This window comes from Tympanuchus pallidicinctus, unplaced genomic scaffold (assembly GCF_026119805.1).
Source record: "Tympanuchus pallidicinctus isolate F22 unplaced genomic scaffold, pur_lepc_1.0 scaffold3, whole genome shotgun sequence".
NCBI lineage: Eukaryota > Metazoa > Chordata > Aves > Galliformes > Phasianidae > Tympanuchus > Tympanuchus pallidicinctus.
Window position 1 is genome coordinate 22,869,570 of NW_026294747.1, and position 20,648 is coordinate 22,890,217.

At 41.5% G+C, this 20,648-nt stretch overlaps 1 protein-coding gene across 5 annotated transcripts in view; it reads left to right on the plus strand.

Annotated features, from left to right (window-relative positions):
- The window catches only part of AMBRA1 (autophagy and beclin 1 regulator 1), a 125,776-nt gene that overhangs the window by 77,253 nt on the left and 27,875 nt on the right, over positions 1-20,648 (plus strand). For all 5 annotated transcript variants that reach the window (XM_052694775.1, XM_052694778.1, XM_052694780.1 and 2 more), the window contains 2 exons: positions 6,330-6,518; positions 6,973-7,127. In XM_052694775.1, coding sequence (XP_052550735.1) covers positions 6,330-6,518; positions 6,973-7,127 — 344 coding nt within the window. The remainder of the gene's footprint in view (positions 1-6,329; positions 6,519-6,972; positions 7,128-20,648) is intronic.

Sequence of the window (20,648 nt, forward strand, 5' to 3'; positions counted from 1 at the left end):
ATGGGAAGGAGGAGGCAGTGTTATCTTGGAAGTAGAATATTTCACTGAGCTCAAATGTGGACATGTCCTGTTAAGTTTCAGACTTTGTAGTAGTAGTGTAAAGGTTTAGGCTAAGGATCAATGTACAAGGTGAAGTTTTGCCATGTGGTGGCAACACTTTCCATGATCCATCCTGAAATGAAGAGGAAGACAAGAGAAGAAAGCATCTTGCTACTGACTCAGATTCTTGGAGACTCCTCTGCAATCTTGTGAAGTATTTGAAGAGTGCTGCAGCTGCTAATAGCTTTTCTGGCCTCATCTAACTGTTCAGGAGCAGGCTGCTGTTTTTTTGAAGGGGAAAAAAAAAAATCATAAGATGTTTGTAATTTACAGAATTCTGTAGAAAATAATGACCAACTGCTACTTAAGGCATCAATATTTATCTTCTCCCTCTCCTCTACCAAAATGCTTCCATTTTGAAATCACTTCCAATTAGCTGGATATTGGGCTAAGGTTTCTTCTGTCATCGTGCCTTTCTGGCAGGCCACCCCCGGTCTTTCTGAATCCACACTTTGTGCTTTGTAGTACTGAAAATTGTAAAATTATTTGAGTTGGAAGGGACCTTTGAAGGGCATCTGATCCAAACCTCCTGAAGTGAACAGGGAAACCTACAACAAGATCAGGGTGCTCAGAGGTCCATCCAGCTTGAACTTGAATGTCACCAGGGATGGGTCATCTACCCCCTGCTAAGGCTACCTTTTTCAGTGTCTCACCAACCTTACTGTAAAAAAAACCCATTCCTTATATCCAATTTAAATCTCTTCTCTTACAGTTTGAAATCGTTTCCCCTTGTCCTATCATGACAGACTCTGCTGAAGAATCTGTCCCCTTCTTTCTTACAGCCCCCTCTATGTACTGAAAGGCTGCTATCAGGTCTCTCTGGAGCTTTCTCTTCTCTAGGTTGTACTTCTCTTGACTTATTACCATTTGAAAATGCTTGGTTTTACTCTGCTTCTTTGTTCTTACATGCTCAGTCTAAGTCTGGCTTTTCTAAATTTATTAGTTTTATCTCCCTTTGCCACAGTCAAGTAGGGATGTATGAATGTGGAACAGCTGGATTAATCCTAACACAGCCATTTACCATGCTTCTAGAGGCACAGAAAAAAAGAAGCTGCAAGTTTGCCAAACCAGACGGATGTTAATGTAGCCTAGGGCTACTAATCTTTCCCTTCATAATCTGATGGTAGTGCTGCTGCTGATCTATGTTTTTAAATGCCAGGCCATTTTATATAGTAAGCATATTTCTTCAAAGAAGCTTTATCTCAATGGTCTGCTTGTTTCATTTAGTAAAATGTTGGTACAGGTACACAAGTTAATCAAGATACTGCAAAGCTAAGTGTGTAACAGTGCAGTGGTATACTTGAAGTATTTTCAGGACTGTCTGTGACCTTGGGTACAAACAGTTTTCCAAGTAAAGCATTTGACCTCAATAGCTCCTTTTTTCCATCATTTTCTGTAAATCAGAGATGATCCTATGTGAGAGTCTGCTTACAGAGAGGGTGCTGTTGCACTTCCTGGGACGGACTCGAGCCACAAGTGGTTTGGGAGTTAAGGCAGATGAAATGATGCAGCTGAAATTTGAGATTGCCTGCCAACTCCACTTCCCATCAGAGAAACGGCTCCGTGGCTGACCTCCATCTCAGAGCAGCTCTTCTTCCTGTTATAATTAAACAAAGAGAAGGTAGTTTGGAAATAGGATGTTTTTCACTGAAATGTGAAGTGACAGCAGTGTGCATAGTGCAGCCCTGCGATCTCAGCACCCTCAGAGGCCTGGCCTGACCTTTGGCCGTGCACAAGCCCCAGCACTGGGGCAGGGACCACGCTGATGCAAAACCCAGCAAGTGCACACAGGGCCTTGAAAGGCTGAGCAACCTGGGTCTGTTCAGCCTTGAGAGAAGATGCCTGAGAAGGAATCTGATCAATGGCTGTAAATATCTAAGATGCAGGAGGCAAAGGGACGAGGCCACACTCTTCAGCGTGCAGTAAGGGTGACAGAGCACTGTAACAGGCTGCCCAGAGAGGTTGTGGATTCTCCTTTTCTGGAGAAATTCAAGATCTGCCTGGACCTCCACATTTGCAACCTGATCAATGGAGCCTGCTTTGGAAGGGGGGGTTGGGCTCAATGTTCTCTGGAGGCCCCTTCCAGCCCCTACAATTCTGTGGTGACACCGATGGTCCTGGGGAAATGACTCTGGAGGGACCTGGGGGATTTCAGCCTCCAGCTTATCATTCTCTGTCAATTACAAAGCAAAAAGATGCCTTCTCTCCTTTCACCAGTTCTGTTTTTAATAATGCCAAAATGAACACAACCGAACCTTCTGCTATAACTGTTGATCATATCAGCATTGGGCTGGGGAATTTGGTAGCAGAGGCAAAGGTATCTCTGGCCACTTAGTTAATATTCTGCTAGGTGCTGCTGCTGTCACTACCACAGATGCTTAAAATTGCTCAGCTAGTAAGTCAGTATTGAATTGGTGACCAGTGTAGAATACTACCTTTCCATGGGTAAAATATCTGAAGGTTTTGTCTGTTGTTTTTGTTTTTTGAATATAGTTTCTCTCACGCTACTTCTTACTTGTTACTTCCATTTCATGGAATCATAGAATCATTAAGGTGAAGATCATCAAGTCCAACCATCAGCATATCCCTACCATGCACACATGCAGTGCCACATCCACATGTTTCTTGAACATCTCCAGGGACAGTGACTCCACCATCTGCCTGGGCAACTGTTCCAATACCTCATTACTCTTTCTGAGAAGAAATTTTTCCCAGAATGCAACCTGAAATTCTAACCACTGTGTCTGAATTGATCTAGTTCTTCCATAATTAGTCATAAGTCAGGAGTTTGTCTTCAGTTGTAACACTGATGGGTCTTGGGAAGGTGATTTCGTCACTACTAATTGATTATGGTTTGATGTAGAACAACTTAAAAGAAGGAAAAAAGCTGTGAAGAGAGCATCATCTTTAGGGATGATAAGAAGAGGATGGAAGCCTGTTCCCAACACTGTATCCTGGGCAATCTTTGGCAAACAGTGCTGTTCTGCTGGCATTTCCAGGCATTCTCTAGCTTCACGTGGGATAATGCTGTAGGTGTGAGCACTCCATGTTGGCACAAGAGCTTGATTAATTTGTTCTCTGATGTTTCTTTTGATCTATTCTGTCAGCTCTGTGGCTGCATTAACAACAAAAGAAAACAAGAGATGAAAGGGCAGCCTTGTTGCAAATGGTTTTCCAAAAATAGCATTTTTTTTCCCCTAAAGTCTTCTATTTTGACTTCATTTTAACAGATGGAACCTCAACTCAAAGAAATCAAATAGTCAAATGCATCCTAAGTCATCTCCCTGACTTAGGAATCTCTTAGATGCTGTTCCTTGAGGTTTTTCTGCTGACACAGTAGGTGCCTTTGGTCCTGGGTGTCTGTGCCGCCTGAGTCCTTCATCCTTTGCAAGTTACGGAAGAGCAAAGAACTGATGCCAACATGAATGAGATCTTGCAAGACTGAAATAAAGGGCACTCTTCTTCTTCCGTGTGACTTGCATCTGTGATATTTTAGTTCCAGGCAAACTTTGAGGGGGAAAGATAGTTCACTTCTGGCAGAGGAGCTCACAATCTGTTTTTCTAAGAGCCCTTCAGCATATGCATTAAACCTTAAAAAGAACAAGACACACAGTCATGTCGGACATTGTTGTGAAGAGCTCACCAAAAGACTCTGTTCAGTGTGCTGTACTGAAGGAGTAAAGGAAGGAAAGAAGAAAAGAAAAGAAAACAAAAAAGGGTAGAATATAAGTGAACCTGTGCTGTATGATAAATAGACTGTTGGTGAATTAATATTTTCAGGTTGCAGCAGATTAGAGTAGAATTCCAGAGAGACAAGTGAGAAAAGACTCTCTTAACCACTGTCTAGTTCCCTGCAAGCACATCCTATATTTCCTCTCGTTCTATCTTAAAGTTAGTTAAATTTTTTTATCCCTTTTACTTTTGTTGAAAAACTATTACAGAATCTTGCGATTCAGATTTTAAAAGAAATAAATCTGGTTTCTAAACTTAATGGTTGCTTTTACCCACTTACTCTCACCTGTCAGTGTTCGTTTTGAAGAGAATTATAACTAATGTTCTCTGGCACTTATGTTTTTGGAACTTTTTTGTAAATGCAATCCTATTTCCTCTCCATTTTTATTTTTAAAGCCATAAAATAAATGCCACATTTTCCCCAGTTATCTTTTAACTATTTGCTGGACTTGGTACCATTTAGGGCTTAATCTTTCTTGAGCATGGCTGACTAAAACTGTGCTCAGTGTTCTGCACTTGCTCTCAGCAGAAGCTGACTGTGGTAGCTCTGACATTTCCATGGTGAGCGTGCTCCCCAGTGCACCTCAGCATTGCCATCTCTTCCACTGTCACGCCAAGTGGGTGCTAGTCATTGCTATGATCACCAGAGTTGATCTTGTTTCCAACTGATGAGCTGCTAGGTAGAGCAGAATTTGAAAAACATTATCACACTCCAGAATTCTCGCTTTTCGCTTCTTTTATGCTTCTGTATAGTTCAGTTTTCCATTTGTGAGCTAATCGTGCTCTGTTAATGAAGTTAACCAACTTTGTCAAAGAATTCATCAACCAGCTGCACTCCTTGTGTCTAGCTGATTGAAAAAGATAATAAATAGGATAGGTTTTGAAATGAGTTGCTGAAGAACTCTGCAGGAATCCTCCCAGTCTGATGAAAACTACACCGGCGCAGTGAACTGTCATGTATCCTGCAGCTGGTTCATTGCATATATTACTGTAGTTCTTGTGTTGATGCCCATCTTCTCTTGTGATAACAGAGTATTTCAGTAAAGCCTGAAGGGGGAGAATTGGAAGGCACATTCTAATTCTGCATTTTTGAAATGAGGTAGTGTAGTTCTTTATTCTGTGCTCCTTCTCTTCAACTAGCTTTAGACTGATCACTCAGGAATTTTGGACTGTCTGTTTTTTGAAGGGCCATGTGTATTTTTGGTTATTTCAGCACTGGCAGTGACTACATTATTTACCTTTTCTGTTCGGCACCTTTCTGTTTATATTAGGCTGAAAATTACTGTTTTTAGCAGCTTTGAAACTGGAAAAAAAAAAGTCTGAGTAAATTTAGAGTACAGGTGTAGGTGGCTTAGTACAGAATGTAATTAAATAGCCCATTTCTTATCCTCGTATGTTTTTTCATTGAAATTTCTTAAATGGAGCAGTAGAATATGATACTCAACCATGCAGGAAAGCAGTTCCAAAAAGGAATGTCTTCAAGACCAGAAAAAAATAAAGTTCAGCAAACACTTTTAATCAGCAGTGCTGGAAAGGGGGGGGGGTCAGTCCTGGCTCACTCCCCATCATGACTTTGTTTCCTCCTGCCGCAAGTGTCAGTTTCAGCTCCTTATCTCCTGCAATAATTATATTGGTTCCAGTAAAAAAACTGAAGTGCTTTTTGGTTAAGCTGAGGGAGTGAATATCATGATCTGTTGGTGAAGAGATGATAGCAAAAGCTTTGTTACCCTAGGAATGGTACAGATGTGTGGTAAGATTCAGTCGCCCAAAAACTATATAAGCTGCGAATGCAAGGCATGGAAGGGAAGGGTCTGTATGAGGTCACTCAGCAGCTCACTGGCAGAGATTAAAGTAAAACTTCAGTTTTTTGAGGTGTCGTTCATTACCTTGTCTGTTTAACAGCTGCTTCACTGATTGCACAAGTATCTCATACTGAAGTAATTAAATGGTGGACTGGCTAGAGAAGTTTCTTTCCTATCTTGTTTCCTTTAGCCAAGATTGGTGTAAAAACAGCCATCAGAAAGGAATGTCTGTATGGGGAGGAATTTTTCATTTACCTTCTGTTTACTGGCAATAAGGAAAGCTGAAACTTAGGGTTTCTGTATGAAAATGGGAAATGAATTAAGGTGTACTGTTTCTAATGTTACCACTGCTGGAGTATGTCAAAGAGTCACAATTTGGGACTTGTTTAAACTGTGCTATCCTTTGCAAAGGGTAGTGCTGTACTCAAGAAAGGAGGGATTTGATAAAATGCAGTCATTGCTGTTTCTTGACTGAAGGCTCCAGGTGAGTAGATTTCATTCTCTGGGCTCACTGTGGTGCCTTATCTCTGTTTTGGAGCAAATGTTACGTTAATCAGAGTAGCAATATTTCATAAACTTTTGGAGGAAGCTATACGTCTTGAATGTCTCATGCATTTAGTGTCCTACATCAGGTTTGAATCTTACTTTATTCTGCTGAGCTTGAATGTTTTAATCACTGTTCCTTTCTTTCTTCAGCGTCCGTGAACGTGCTTGTTCAAAACTGCAAGATTTACAATGATGCTAGCTGTGATATATCTGCAGATGGGCAGCTACTGGCAGCCTTCATTCCCAGCAGCCAGCGAGGCTTTCCCGATGAAGGAATATTGGCTGTGTATTCTCTGGCACCCCATAACTTGGGCGAGATGCTTTACACAAAACGATTTGGTAAGATGCAGCAAGAAGTCAGGGTGGGTGGGGATGTAAGAAGTTACCTCAGAACTCAGCCTTCAGTGAGAAACACAATGGTCTGAACGTCAGTGCCTGTCTACTGTAGTAACAGGAAATACAATATTGGCTGCCCCACTAGCCACAGACATAGCATTGCTGGGGGAAGTTTGTGATATGTCTGGATATTTAAGGTGCTGGTAGCGGGTAGTTGCTGCAAGACAATTTTTTATTTGAAGAACTTCATTGTCTTAGAGAGAGGATACTTGCAGCAGTGTCTTTACAAAATTTATACTCATGCAGGTCTCCTTATTCTTTTCTGCCTCTTACAAGAATGAGCTTTGTATGTTTTACGTTATTGGAATGCTAGAATGCTAGAAGAAGAAACTGTGGGAAAGATATGTCGGGAGGGATGTCAACCTTTGAGTGAAGTAACTACTGTTCTGTTTTATAGGGCCTAATGCCATTTCTGTGAGCCTGTCTCCAATGGGCAGATATGTAATGGTGGGACTGGCTTCCCGACGTATCCTATTGCACCCTTCCACAGAACACATGGTTGCTCAAGTCTTCAGGTTGCAACAGCCCCATGGTGGAGAAACCTCTATGAGGGTGAGTATGTGTGTATTCTGTTTCAGTGAATTTTTGTCAGTGATACCATGCTGCTTTGGCTCTAGCCTGCTAGTTAGTTGTTGGTTTATGACAGCAAAATGTTAACATGCTCCAGGCTCACTGAATAAAAAACATATGTAGGGATTTATCACAGAGGTATGCAAACATGACAGGAGAACATAAATCTAACAGAATTTTAAAACCTTACTGTGGTTTCAAATATGATGACAAACAAATATTCAGTGTCATATATTTGTAAGTCTAGATATCACTCAGAGTACTTAGTAGGTGTTTTCTATTTTGGGGGGTTACTATGCATCTATCTTGATCTATCTTGTGGCACTGCAGTTGGCTTTACTGTGAGGGAGTTTTTTTGGCTGAGGTTTCAAGATTATTTCCTAACATTCTTAAAAGGGACTTAACTTCTAGGAGTGACCGCCAGTGGTTTCATATTAGATTTGCTTACCATGAGGCTGACCTTGTTTTTGCCAAATAGGGTGTTCATGGCTAATTATTAATGAGCTTTCTATGTATATGTAGGCTAGCTTTGGAAATGGAATTTCTTTTCTGTACTTCTGCTTTGTTGATGAGCTGTGACCCACCCTGACTATTCAGAATGTGCATAAAACTGCCTTTATTCAAACAGACACAGAGTTAAGAGACCGTATACAGCTTGCCTCGTTCATCAGCAGAGAAAGACAGCTGCTCAGTAATAGTTTAGGGTGGTAAAAGCCATGTGCAATTGAAGAAGCAGAACTAGGTAGTTTCTGAAGCTGAAATTTGGATTCGGTGGTATTTTTTTTTGCTATGTATTCAGGCATCTTGCAGGAGATAAAGAACAACTATTCAAGCCTTTCCATTTTGGGGGAGTAACATGATTATAGTGGAATTGCTTCCACAAACAGCTTTTCCCTCTCTTTTTAAAGGTCCTTCTGATTATTTTTCTTTTGGCAGAGCCATCATAATGTATAGGAATTAGACTGGACCATTTGACTAGTGGCCTGGCGCTGGGGAGAGAATTTACCTCTGGCCCAGATTGCTAGATTCAACTTCATGCTCTGTAGTTACTGTCTGGGCTGCTCATTATTCAGGGAGGGTCACATCAGCTACATTTTTACATGAGCTGATTTATCAGTCAGTGTTAAAATTCATGTTTATCTTCATCACCTGCTCCACATCATGAGGCAAAGTAAGACTGATAATGAAGATATTCTTTAGTGAACCAAGTGAGCACGTTTTCAGCCCTGATTCTGAGCTGCCATTCTGGCAAAGGCCTCTTATGGTAAGAGACAGACTAAAGATCATTTGTGAAAACAGCCCAATTTGGCTAGCAGGTATGGTTGGTAAAAGCTGTGTGGATATGACAGGATTACTAATTACGTGGATTCAGTATCCTGCTAGATCCTTCTAGTTTCACAGAATCACCCAGGTTGGAAGGGACCTCAAGGATCATGTAGTTCCAACCCCCCTGCCTAGCAGGGCCACCAAACGTACACATTCAGATCAGGTTGCCCAGGACCCCGTCCAACCTGGCCTTGAACACGTCCAAGGATGGGGCATCCACAACCTCCCTGGGCAGCCCGTTCCAGGGCCTAACTACTCTCCTTGTGAAGAACTTCCCCCTAACATCCAACCTAAATCTTCCCTCCTTCAACTTGGATCCATTTCCCCTAGTCCTGCTGTTGTCAGCCCTTCTGAAGAGTTTACTCCCCTCCTGGGTGTAGTTTCCCTTCAGGTATTGATAGGCTGCAATGAGGTCACCCCGCAGCCTCCTCTTCTCCAGGCTGAACAAGCCCAACTCCCTCAGCCTGTCCTCATAGGGGAGGTGCTCCAGCCCCCTGATCATCTTAGTCGCCCTCCTCTGGACCCTTTCCAAGATCTCTATGTCTTTCTTGTACTGAGGGCTCCACACCTGGACACAGTACTCCAGATGGGGCTTCACAAGAGCCGAGTAGAGAGGGACAATCACCTCCCTCTCCCTGCTGACCACCCCTCTCCTGATGGAGTCCAGGATCCCATTTGCCTTTCGAGCTGCCAGAGCGCACTGCTGGCTCATGTTAAGTTTGCCCTGGTACTGATTCATTCATTTTCATTCAGTCATTTTCAGATCCTAAGTTTTCAGTACCAGATAAGGGAGTGTCACTTCCCATAGTCTTTGTACTGTATCACAGTAAGTTAGGAAAAGGAAGTCCTGTTAACTAAAATCATGTCTCTTTGCATGAAAAGCTATGGTAAGATTAATTCCTCTCATCCATTCTTTACATTTTCTCTAAGCTCCAGTTGCTGCAGCTTGTAGCCATTCTTTTTGGACACACATTCTGTAACTAACAAAATCAGTAAGCTTTGGTCTGAATCTTCCATTCCAATATCTTTCATTAATTTTTTTCATGTCCATTTTGCACATACTTTCTTTCCCCAGAGTCTGTAATATTCTTTAAATGCTTGTATCCTTGCTCTTAGTCATCACTTAGCGAAGTAACTCTTTGTATTCCCTTAATCTTTTCTTGTATTTCAGTCTCCTAGCTTTAGGTTTTTAAATCCTAAATTCTCTCCAGATTAGCCACTTTTTTCCCCTCATTCTGGTATATATTTGAATTGCATAATTGTAGTGGCCCTCTGGAGATCATCTAGTCCAACTCCCTGCTAAAGAAGGCTTGCTAGAATAGGTTACATAGGACAGCATCCAGTCTGGTTTTGAATGTCACCAGAAGAGAAGACTCCACAGTCTCTCTGAGCAGCTTGTTCCAGCGCTCTGTGAACCTCAAAGTAAAGTTTTTCATCATTTTCAGATGGAACTTCCTGTGTTCCAGTTTGTGCTGGTTGCCCCTTGTTCTGTCACTGGGCACCATTGAAAAGGGCCCCCATCCGTTCCTGCCTAGTAGATATTTGTAAACATTGGTAAGGTCTCCCCTCAATCTTCTCCAGAACTGAACACAGACGTGGCTTCACAAAACAGAGTAGGGGGGAGAATCTCCTCTCTTCATCTGCTGATCACGATCTTTTTTATGCACTTCAGATGCCATGGGCCTTTTAGGCCACATGGACACACTGCTGGCTCATGGTCACCATGTTGCCCATCAGGACATTCAGATCCTTCTCTGTAGAGCTCCTTTCCAGCAAGTCATCCCCATACCTGTTCTGGTGGATATGGTTATTTCTCCCAGGTGTAGGACTGAACACTTGCCATTGTTGAACTTCATAAGATTCTTCTCTTTCCTACATATGTAATGTGATGAATGTATGTAATGTGATAAACAGAGTCTTGCCAAAACTCCATAGAGGATGTTTTTTCAGCTTTTTTTTTTTTTTTTCCCTTTGGAATATGGAACTTTACTTATATATTAATTTACTTAGATTTTTTTTATAGTACGTTGACAGTTTTGTCCAATTTTTCTCATTCTTACATTGCATCACTGCACCCCTGTCTTTTTCATCTGCTGTAGTTCTGGATTATTTTTCTCCAGATGGTGTGCATGTATTCTAAAGGTTGCTTTTTTCATCTCTCTTGCACTTATATTTTTAGCTTCCAAAAGCTTTTCCCCCACATTCTCAAATCTATCCAGTCTAGCAGGGTTTGTTAACTAATTTGCTGCTTTTCCCCTTTCCTGCACCATGATTAAAGACATTTAAAATGTCTCATTTCTGACTGCTTTGGTCTTTCAGCTTTCTGCCTATGTGACAGGGTCACAACTAGACCAATTTAAATTAATTTGGTTGAAGAGCCTTGCTGTCAGATGACGTTGGCTATAGTTTCAGCATTCTGGTGCGTCGTTGGTTGTCTTTGTGCAGTCTGCAGGACCAAGCTTGAAAAACATAAGACTGTTAATCTTGTAAATGTTATTCCTTCATCTAGTTGTAGAAATTAGTAAATCAACTACTGGCGCCAGAAGAACTGTCACTTCTTCTATCTTGAGTTTTGCAATAGCTCCATAAGTTTGTAATGCTTTTTAGGACATGCAAAATAAAAATAGAATTTTAATTAGGAAACTTTATTCATAGCTCACCATCTTTACAGTGACTGCTGCATTCATATTCAGTTGAGTAAAAACCTGTTTGCAGCTTGGCCAGCATGCAGTAGAAAGAGGTATAGGAAAAAAAAGGTGGAACTGTATTCTTCTATCTCTAGTGTGCACATTAGAGAAAATGGGAAAGCATCTTCTCTGATTCTGCTTCTGTGCCAACAGTTTGTAATACAGAGCAATTGCTGTTCAACTTCTTAATTAAAAAGAAGTCATATCCATGTTCTGAAGCAGTTCTTTGTGGATGTTTTAATTGTGCATTCCTTGCAGAACTCCCCAGAGAGAAATTCAAGAGAAATGCTGTATCAGATAGTATGCAAATTCTTGAAAGGTGTCTCAGGATTATTCCTTCCTTCCTGACACCATTTGACTACCTGTCAATGCATTGAGAGAGCAAGGCTTGGCAGTGTGGCTCCTAAGTTGTTGTGAAAGCTTGGCAACCTGCTGAGAAGTGACATACAGTGATTACTTCTGTTTCCTTTCTCCGCATCCCTAAGTAGTAAGGGTAATGCGAGTTTCCATTCCTCAGATAGTTTTCCTTGTCTTCCTGTTGCAATAGAAGTTTTGAAGATGCAGTTAATTAGCCCTGGTATGTGTAATAGCGCTTAGAAATATCCTGGCTGGTGGTGTAATTTGCAGAGCTGAAGGGAAATGTCCTGGATAGTATCATGGAGCATCTTGATTGTATGTATCTTGCTTCTATTCAAGAGAGATTGGGTAGAGCTAAATAGGTCACAATCATGATTTTACTTACGAACTGTGCTTAGAAAGGGACTAAAAGTGGTGAATTCTCATCTGCTGTGATAGCATCATGAGCTAGAGATTCATGCTCTTCCTGCTTATTCCTTTAAAATTTAATCTGCTTAGCATTTCAGATGGAAACCTGCCTTTCCTTAAGAGCAGGATTCTTTTTCATATTGAGATTTAAAAAGTCTGCTAGTAGTACTGACTTCTAACTAGAGTGTTATGCATAAACCTTGTTTTGTTTTTCTCTTTTTTTGACAACTGACAAACATATCTGAAATCTGCCTGTAGCTGCTTTTAGCAGATCTCTAGCTTGGGGTAGTGTGGAAGCAATGATGCTGGGAATTGTCCTGATACAGATGAATTTCAGAGATGGGACGTTTGGAGAAAGAACACAGGAGTTTGCAGCCTGTTTTGAAACTGTAGTTGGAGGTGATCTGAATAAGAAGTATCTGCTTTCAAGCTGCTTGGTCCTGTGTTCTCTGTTACTCCAGGAATGCATGGAAGCTAAAGAATATAGAATAATATTGAACTTAGAAAGTTGGAAACTTAGAATAGCAAGGATCATAATGCTCTGGGTCTGTTACCTATGGATAAGAAGGCCAAAAGATACTTTTTTTTCTGGCATTCAAAAATTCTGATGTCCTCGCTTTTCTTAATTTTTTGTTTCTATTTTACCCTAACTGAAATCACAAAAATGCAATTACTATAATTCAAATTAAAATAAAACTCAGAAAGGAATTTTTAAACTGAGGAAACGAAGATGATTGAAAACTTGATTGACGCAAAGCTAAAAAACCAATCGTGTAATTTGTGAGGAGTGAGATGACAACCAGTTCCTGTTTCAGGTACTGCCTCGTGATTTGAATGTACAAGGAAAACCCAGACTTAGCTCTTGGAAAATTGAGAGACCCAAAATTAACTCCTGACAAGGTGACTGGCAGTGGCAAAGATCCTGTTGAAGTGGTTGGTCTGTGATCTGGACAGAAGGGGCTATGCGTGCACTTTGTTGTAAACAAGAGAATTCCAAATACTGCAGGAAGAAAAGCCTAAAGCAGAAAGGCACACCTAGTTTGAGCACAGAGACAAGCTCTCTCTCAGAGTATTAAATCTTGACTAGGAGAATACACAGAACATGTGAGAAGATGTCAAATTGTATTGCATACTCTGAGCTGTGTGCAAATGTCAACAGAATGTATTTAGTATGGGCAGCAAAGGGGATGGCATTGCTACACCCCACTGACTTACTTGGATGCACTGTGAGTGCTCCTGCAGCTGGAAGTGAAGGCTCTTCAAGCCTGATAGCAAATGGCTGTGAACATTTGCTTCGCTGAGAAACGAGTTATCGAGTGTTCTGACAAAACTATAATGTAAAAAGAAAACTGATAGGAATGTGTGGAGATGGTTTGCCATAACAAGTGAGCTCCATCAGAAGAATTCAGGTAAACTGACATATGTCTGAAAACAAGAACAATTTGAAAAAAAAAAAAAAAAAAAGTACCAACTTCACATTATGTTACTGAATGAACATGCTTGTAGGTATGGTCTCTCGTGTCTTCTTTTGAGAGAGTTTTTGATATCTACAAGTGGACAGAGGGAGCTCTTGACTATTCTGAATAGAGCAGAGTGTAGTATTTCCAATTCCCACCCTAAGAAATTTTCTGCTGCTGGCAGAAATTGAAGCAGGTAGATGCTTCTTTCACAGTCAAAAGTCCAAGCCAAGTCACTGACTGAATGTATTTCTTGGTACTAAAAGGAGGATGTGGGGGCAGGACCCTGTTCTTATTGATACGGGAAATCTCTCCTTTTGATCCAGAGAGGAGCATATTATAGACTTGTTACGACCAAATGGTTGGTTATGCTCTGTCAACCAGTAGATTCTAGTTAATTTTATAAAACAGGGCATCCAAAACTCTTGTTGGGAAGCACTGTTTATGTAGGGCGCTGCAGATAAGAACTGGATTCACTATCAGAAAATGCTATGCTACATTGGCGTTGCAGATGGCATGAAAAACTTAACAGATTTGCATGTTTGAGTACAAATGGATAAATAAGTGTGTTGGAAAGAGGTAGTGAAATTGTTATCTTGACTGGTTTCAGCCATGTCTGCACAAAGGCTGCTGAGGCACAACTTAAACTGTAAAAACTTGTCCTTCAGAAAATACTGTGTTAATATCTCATACAATGGTTAAACATGTGAGCAGCATTGGTTGTGACAAATTTGTGTGAAGGAAAGCGGCATCAGTTCTGTATGGGCTTACTTCGTGGGATACAGTAGTAAGAGCCAAGACTTTTTGTTTAACGTGGGGGCCAGAATTAGGAAAGTTGAGCTCCAGCAGTTTGGGTAAAATCGTGAGCCCGTTTGTCCTGCAATAGCTACTGTTTGCTTCAGTGCAGTTGGAGACATAGTTATAAACTAGGTAGAAATAATTATGGCAAAGATGGTTCCACTTCTGGGATGATTTGGATTCGGTCATCTTACCAAAGTCACCCTGAGGAAAAGGAGCTTTGGTAAATACCAGGTCTGTGCTCGAGTCACCACAGTCTGGGAAGACCTGTGTAATTTCATGAGGATTTGTCAGTACCTCTTCATACCATTTTTCTTGAATTAAATTTAAGCTAGCTCTTTTCTCCAGTAGTTATTCCTTCCAGACGTGTAGGCAGCTGGATGACAGCCTCTTATCACCCAGATGAGGGTGCACATAGCTCTGTCATCAACATATTGTTGACACTTGATCTTGTATGCCACTCTGTTGAGGCTCAGCAGACAAAGAGTAGGGTGGAATGGCAGCTGTGCGCACATCCTTTGCTCTTGTCATTAGATCTTTAACATATTGTGGATTTTACTGCTACAGTCTCAGTGTGACATTTAGTGGGGAATTCAAAGGCAGTGCTTTTGGACTGCAGTCTGAGATAAAGGCAAAAATAAAGAGGCTTGTCATTCCTTTTCCCATAGAAGTGACCATATTTTTATTAGATCCTTCTAGCACTGACAGCTGCCAGTGATTTTTGCAGGAGACAGCAATAGCTGGGGGCACAGTCCTCTTGCACAGTTCAGTTCACTTTTGTGTCTTCACTGAATATATACGTATCTATCTTCCGTCTTGCTAACACCCCCTTTGGCATTCACTTTTTGTCCTTTCGTCTGTTGCAGCCACACACACGCCTGATTGAAAGCACAGTTGTTTTGTTTGGCAGTTTCTTGCTTACTCAGCCCTAGTTTTTGGGTCCAGGCTTGAACCAGTCACCAAAAGGGCTTTTTGCAGGTATTATCCTGGTTATGCAGCCTCTGGGAGACTGGTAGCAAATTAATGAGCTGCTTCACTGCAAGAGTGTTATCTTCATGGTGAGAGCTTTTTTACCTGGAATGATCAGCATCTTTATGTAACCTAGCTCTTGTTAATGTTCAGTTATTTAAAAACTACTTAGTAGTCGGACTGCAGACTTGTGAGATAAAGTACTAGGTGATATAATGCCAAGAGCTTGCCTAAAGACAGGAAGGGCTAAAGAGAAGCCTGAGGAGAGGAGTGCTGTAACTAAACCTCTCCTGATCAGCACTAAGTTATGTGACCAAGTATGGTCAGGAAGAACCAACAATGCTTTATATTTGTGCAAAGTTTCTTGGTTAATCTGCAGACACTTCAGATGCTGTCTTGCTTTAGGAAATAGATCAAGTCTCCTCAGTTAAGGTTTCAATGGTTGCTGAAAATAAAGGATTAGCTCTCAGTTAATTCACCATGGCTCAGAAAGCAAGGGAAGGATTTTCAGCACTGGCAGCAGATGCAGAAAAAGGCAGAAAGAGGTTTGTTGTATCAGAAAAGAATGAAGAAGAATTTCATGTATGATCTTATTGCATCTGGGGTAGATAAATGGAGTTGAAAGAAATTTTATTTGTGCTGAGCATTAGATGATAAGATCCATTTGAGGATAAGACTGACAAGTCGAAAAAGATAAGTGCATTATTTTTGCTTCTTCCATTTTAACGGAGAAGATCTAATGGAAGGACGTGTCTGTTGTTGGCAGGAATTAGCTTTGGGGGAGGGGATGAGTGCAGCACGAACTAACCTGTTTAATAAGAGGAAACTTAGAGCAGAAGAGCAATTTTTTTTCCTCTCCGATCATTGGAAATGCATGCATTTTTATTTACATCTGCAAATAGGTACAGAAAGGAGACTCCTTCCAGAAGGGAGATTGGCTTCATTACAAAACATAGATTGATGTACATTGTCTTATGAATTAATCTATCAATCCATCAGTCAATTATTCCAAAGAGTATTTGTTTTACTTTGCCTTCAAGGCCCTCTGCTTTAGACAAGCTCAATTCTTTAGACAAGCTGCAGAGGTCTGTAGGCTTTGTGGCAGTGCGTAGTGTAAGCCTCAATTTCTGCAGCTTTCTTGAAATTCATAAATAGAAGGTGGAGTAAAGAATGATAATCTAAGCAAAAAAGAGAGAGTGTTATTTATTAAGGTGGTCAAGTTAGGATGTCTGTTTCTTGTTATATTTCTGGACCTTACAAAAAACCAAAGAGCTGTTTAAAGTAATTGGCAACATTATAGAAGTCAGTGATACAGGTGGCTTCCTGGCAGCAAAACAGAGGACATACAGTGCTTTTAGTAGAGCAGTAGATGCTTTACAGCAGTTTCTAATCTAGTATGCTAATGTCAGATGTGAATACATTGACTTAAAAAAGTGTACCAGGTGAGATCTTTCAGTGGCAATACCCTCCTGGGGTGAGGAAGGCAAAAAGCTGTCTTCAATTGATTTGTTACTATTCAGTCTCAGTAGTGTGATTAAAGTTAAAAAAGGCGAGATTATAAACTTATGAAACTTCAAGGTCAGATTGTAGAGCCAAAGATGAAGGGCAGATGGAGAAATGCAGCGTGCATGAAGCCCTTGTACTGCTTTTGTTTTCATTCTGCTTGTGCCTTCATCTTGTCGCTGCACCTCATCTGCTCTGCAAATCGCAAGTGCAGTTTGCAGGTTTTTTGCAAGCTGCTACTACTACTGTTTGAAGGCCCTTTGTATGTAGTCTTTGTGTTCAGCTGTAATTTCAGTGAATGTAATTGCAGTGTTGTGAATTAATTGTGCTTTTAAGATTGCATCTTACTATATGGCTCATGTAGATTAGTTTATTAAAGTGTATTACCTAACAAGGTATCTGTTCAGGCTAAAGCTCTAGCATAGCTGCAGCTACACTGAAAAGCTGTGCTGTCCCCACGGTTACTGTGTGGTATAAACTGTACCCATGCAAAGAGTACTCTGTTGATCTGCACTGTATGTGCATAGATATTTAGTTGTACTGTCAACACTTGTCTCTTGTGCCTGCACAGGTCTAATGTTTCTCTTCATAACCCTCTTTTCCAAACTCCTTTTCTCTGCAGCCCAAGTCAGGGTGTCTGTGAGGTTTTGGATTTTGCCAGTCCCCTGGTAAGAGTGGCTGCTGCCCAGGAAGCAGAGTATGACAGCTGTAGGATGTGGAAGAATGCAAGAGCCAGGGACAGAGCAGCACGGGGTGGTCAGGGTCTCACATCTCTGTGCCTGTCATCAGCCTCAAGTTAGAGGTGTGGTCAGAGCTCTCATTCTTGCCTGGGCACTATGTGTTAAATCTACTTGCCCTTTTGGCCTGTGTCCTTTTATGATGTCCTTTGAGCTGGTGGTGTTCTCAGGGAAGAGACAGCCCCATGCAGGATGGTGCTTGTTTTGCAGCTTGATGTTCAGGTTGATGCTTTCGGTGCACTCGCCATCTTTGTGTTCAGATTTCCCTCTGTACCTTAGTTCCTAGCATTCTGTTCTTACTTTTGCCTCCCTGCCCAGTTCCTATTTAATACTTCTTGTGCCCTTCAGCCCTGTTTAGATTAGCACACTAGATGTTTCTCTTCCTGTGTGTTTTCACAGCTTGCCTCTGGTGACAGCACCGACTCAGTTGAAAATTAATAATTAAATTTTAGCCTAGTGCCTGATAAACCAACCTCATCTGCTCCAGCCCTTCCTCTCCTTTTACCTGTCAGGATGGAGCTTCACGGATGACAAGATTTCACCACGTAAACAAGTGAACAGCTGCACCCCCTCCCCACTCACTCTTTATCAAGGCTGATCTAGCAGCCCAATTTACTGCCTGGGCTAAGCAAAGGTAATAGCTTGAAATTTATTGGCATCTTGAAAGGAGATGCATCTAGTTGAGAGCAGAAATGTCTCTATTGAATTTAAAAAGATAAACGCAAGAGTTCCTGCTGAGTTTCCCTGCCCACTTGTGCCAACTTTCTCTTCTCCTCGAGCTTCAAAACATGTTTTTTCCTTCTCGGATGCCAGCAAGAAGGGAAAGATAGGTTGCACTCTGCTGAAGAAGTAGTCATCAGTACTCCCCTGCTTTCTTTTGCTGTGAGCAAAGAACTGGCTGTGCAAGCAGCATGGTGCCTGCAGCTTTGCCCAGTCCTGGTGCTACTCAGCCCAGGTGAGTTTTGCAGCATTGCTGCCAACTGGCATCAGCACGGGCTTGGGGCAGCCTGCTGCTTTGACTGACAGGATCCTGGTCCAGCTTTTTATTGTTGGCAGATCTCATAAATAGAAGTAGAAGGTGGACTTTTGAAGAGTGTTATTAAATGGCAGCAACTTCTCTGAGGTGGAACAAGAAGGAAAGAGTGAAGCACAAGGTCTGTAACTAGCGATAGGGCTTTGAAGAGGAGAAGCTTGCAGCAAAAAACATTCCTGCTCCTTCAGGGCAGGTACAAATTAACTGTCTAGCTCTGTGCATACGTGTTGTGCCCAAGGCTCCCTTCTTTCCACTCAAGTCAGCAGCTTGATGCTGAAGGAAAGATCATTGGGGAGGATTCCTTGAAGCTGTTGATTGTCATGCAGCCTCTCTGGCTCTCTGCCATAAGTAAATATTTAGTTTAATACCTGAGTGATTGTAACAGGTGCCACAGTGCTGATGTGCCAGCAGTCACAAGTTGGAGGGAGAACAACAGTGGTAGACTTCAGGTGGCTTTTGTGCTCTGCATGAAGCAGTCTTGCTGAATGCTTTGGGGGGCTGTTTGTTTGGTGGTTTTTTTTTCCTTTTTCTCTTGCCTTACAGCCCTTCTTTGAGCCATCTTTCTCCCCACCTGAATTCAGTGTTACTCCTAGATTAGTCATAGAAGTTAAGGGAGGGTAGAAAAGGCACACCAAAGAGGAAAGCAGCTGCTTCTGGAGCAGTCTTTGAAAGCAAAAATGCACAGGCATAAATGACCCAAGCAAACCTTTCCTTATACTTCCATGGTTATGGGCATGTAGAATGGTAGCATTTTCTCAGTGAGTATTCCTTTCCCTTTATGTTGCTGTTGCCTTCTGTGTGGAAGCTTAGCTACCTCAGACAGCGTGGTATTCCTAGAGGAAGACTTCTCTCCTTGCCAGCATCCCTTGCACTTAGAGGAGAGATGAAGTTCCTTTGGAATCTCCTTGAAGTGCATAGAGATCACTGGAAGCCTAGTTTTTTGCAAATACAGGCAATGGTCAAGCAGCTATTATGTGTAATGTAGCCTGGGTTGTGTGGGTACTAAAGGAAAGGAGCAGGTGCTTTCTTGCCTGCTGACATGATATTTATACTGCTGCCAAGAAGAGAGCAGCTTGCCAAACTGATGATGCTTGTTTGGGTTCGAGCTTCCATAGGGATGCTCTGAAATGCCTGGTGGGGCAACTCCTGAAGCTTCCAGTCCTCAGACTTCACAGTGTTTACTGTTAGAGAAACATATCATTCAAAACCTTGTTTCAGAACAGCATCTGAAAACAAATGAAATGCAGCTGCCAACTTAATAAAATGCTGAGTGGCCACATCTAATGGTGTGGCTCTGTAATATTGGATTAGTAGTACAGCAGTACCATGGGAGAGTTTGCCATTGGCTATGGTGAATTGCCTGGAAGCTTGATGTGAGACTGCTGACAGTGATTATGGGTTGATAGTGTGATTCATTCACCACGTTTGGTCAAAATTAAAATGCTAACCTGTTAAATATAACCTCTGTAGAGACTGTGGTATGGTGTGGTGGGTGCCTTAAAGATCAGAGGATATTTACAACAGTGGTTCCTGAACCCTTGCACATCAGGTGTTACATGTGGCCCACAATTAGTTCATGGACCAGCCCTAAAGAAAGGGAAGTGGAGAATTATCAACTTTTTGCATCTTTATTGCTAGCTGTAAGAGTGTTTGAGGATTGACAGTAGTCTCTTGATGTAGAAGCTAGAGAATTGTGTCAGTTTGAGATTCCAGTAGTAACTTGGAATATTGTTCCTGGAATTTGAGACCTAAAAAGCATGGACTTGAAGTTCCTTTTGGGACCCTTCTCAGGGTATTCTGTGATTATGTAACATTCCCGCTGGCAAAGATCTGTGCTCACCCTACTGTATTTTCAGGCTAAGTAGTTTGGCTGAAGTATCTCAGTAACTTCATACAATTCAGCAATAGAGGAAAAACAAAAAAAAATAAAAAATAAAAAAAACAAAACAAAACAAAAAACCATGATGATCTATGGAGAATAATGCTTCCTGGGAGGCTTCTAACCTTCTTTGAAGAGAAGGTCCTGCCTGCTGATGTTGAAGGAACTTTTTTTTCCCTCCCTCCTTTGTGGATAGAGTAGGGGGTCTTGCTAATGGATGCAATTGCAAGAGCCGATCTGTGTGACTGCATCAGATTGATTAGCTGGGTCCTGGTTACTGCTGCGAGTGGTGATTATGCCAGTACAGCTGCTCTTGTTTTTTTTATGTACTAATTACCACACGCACGGA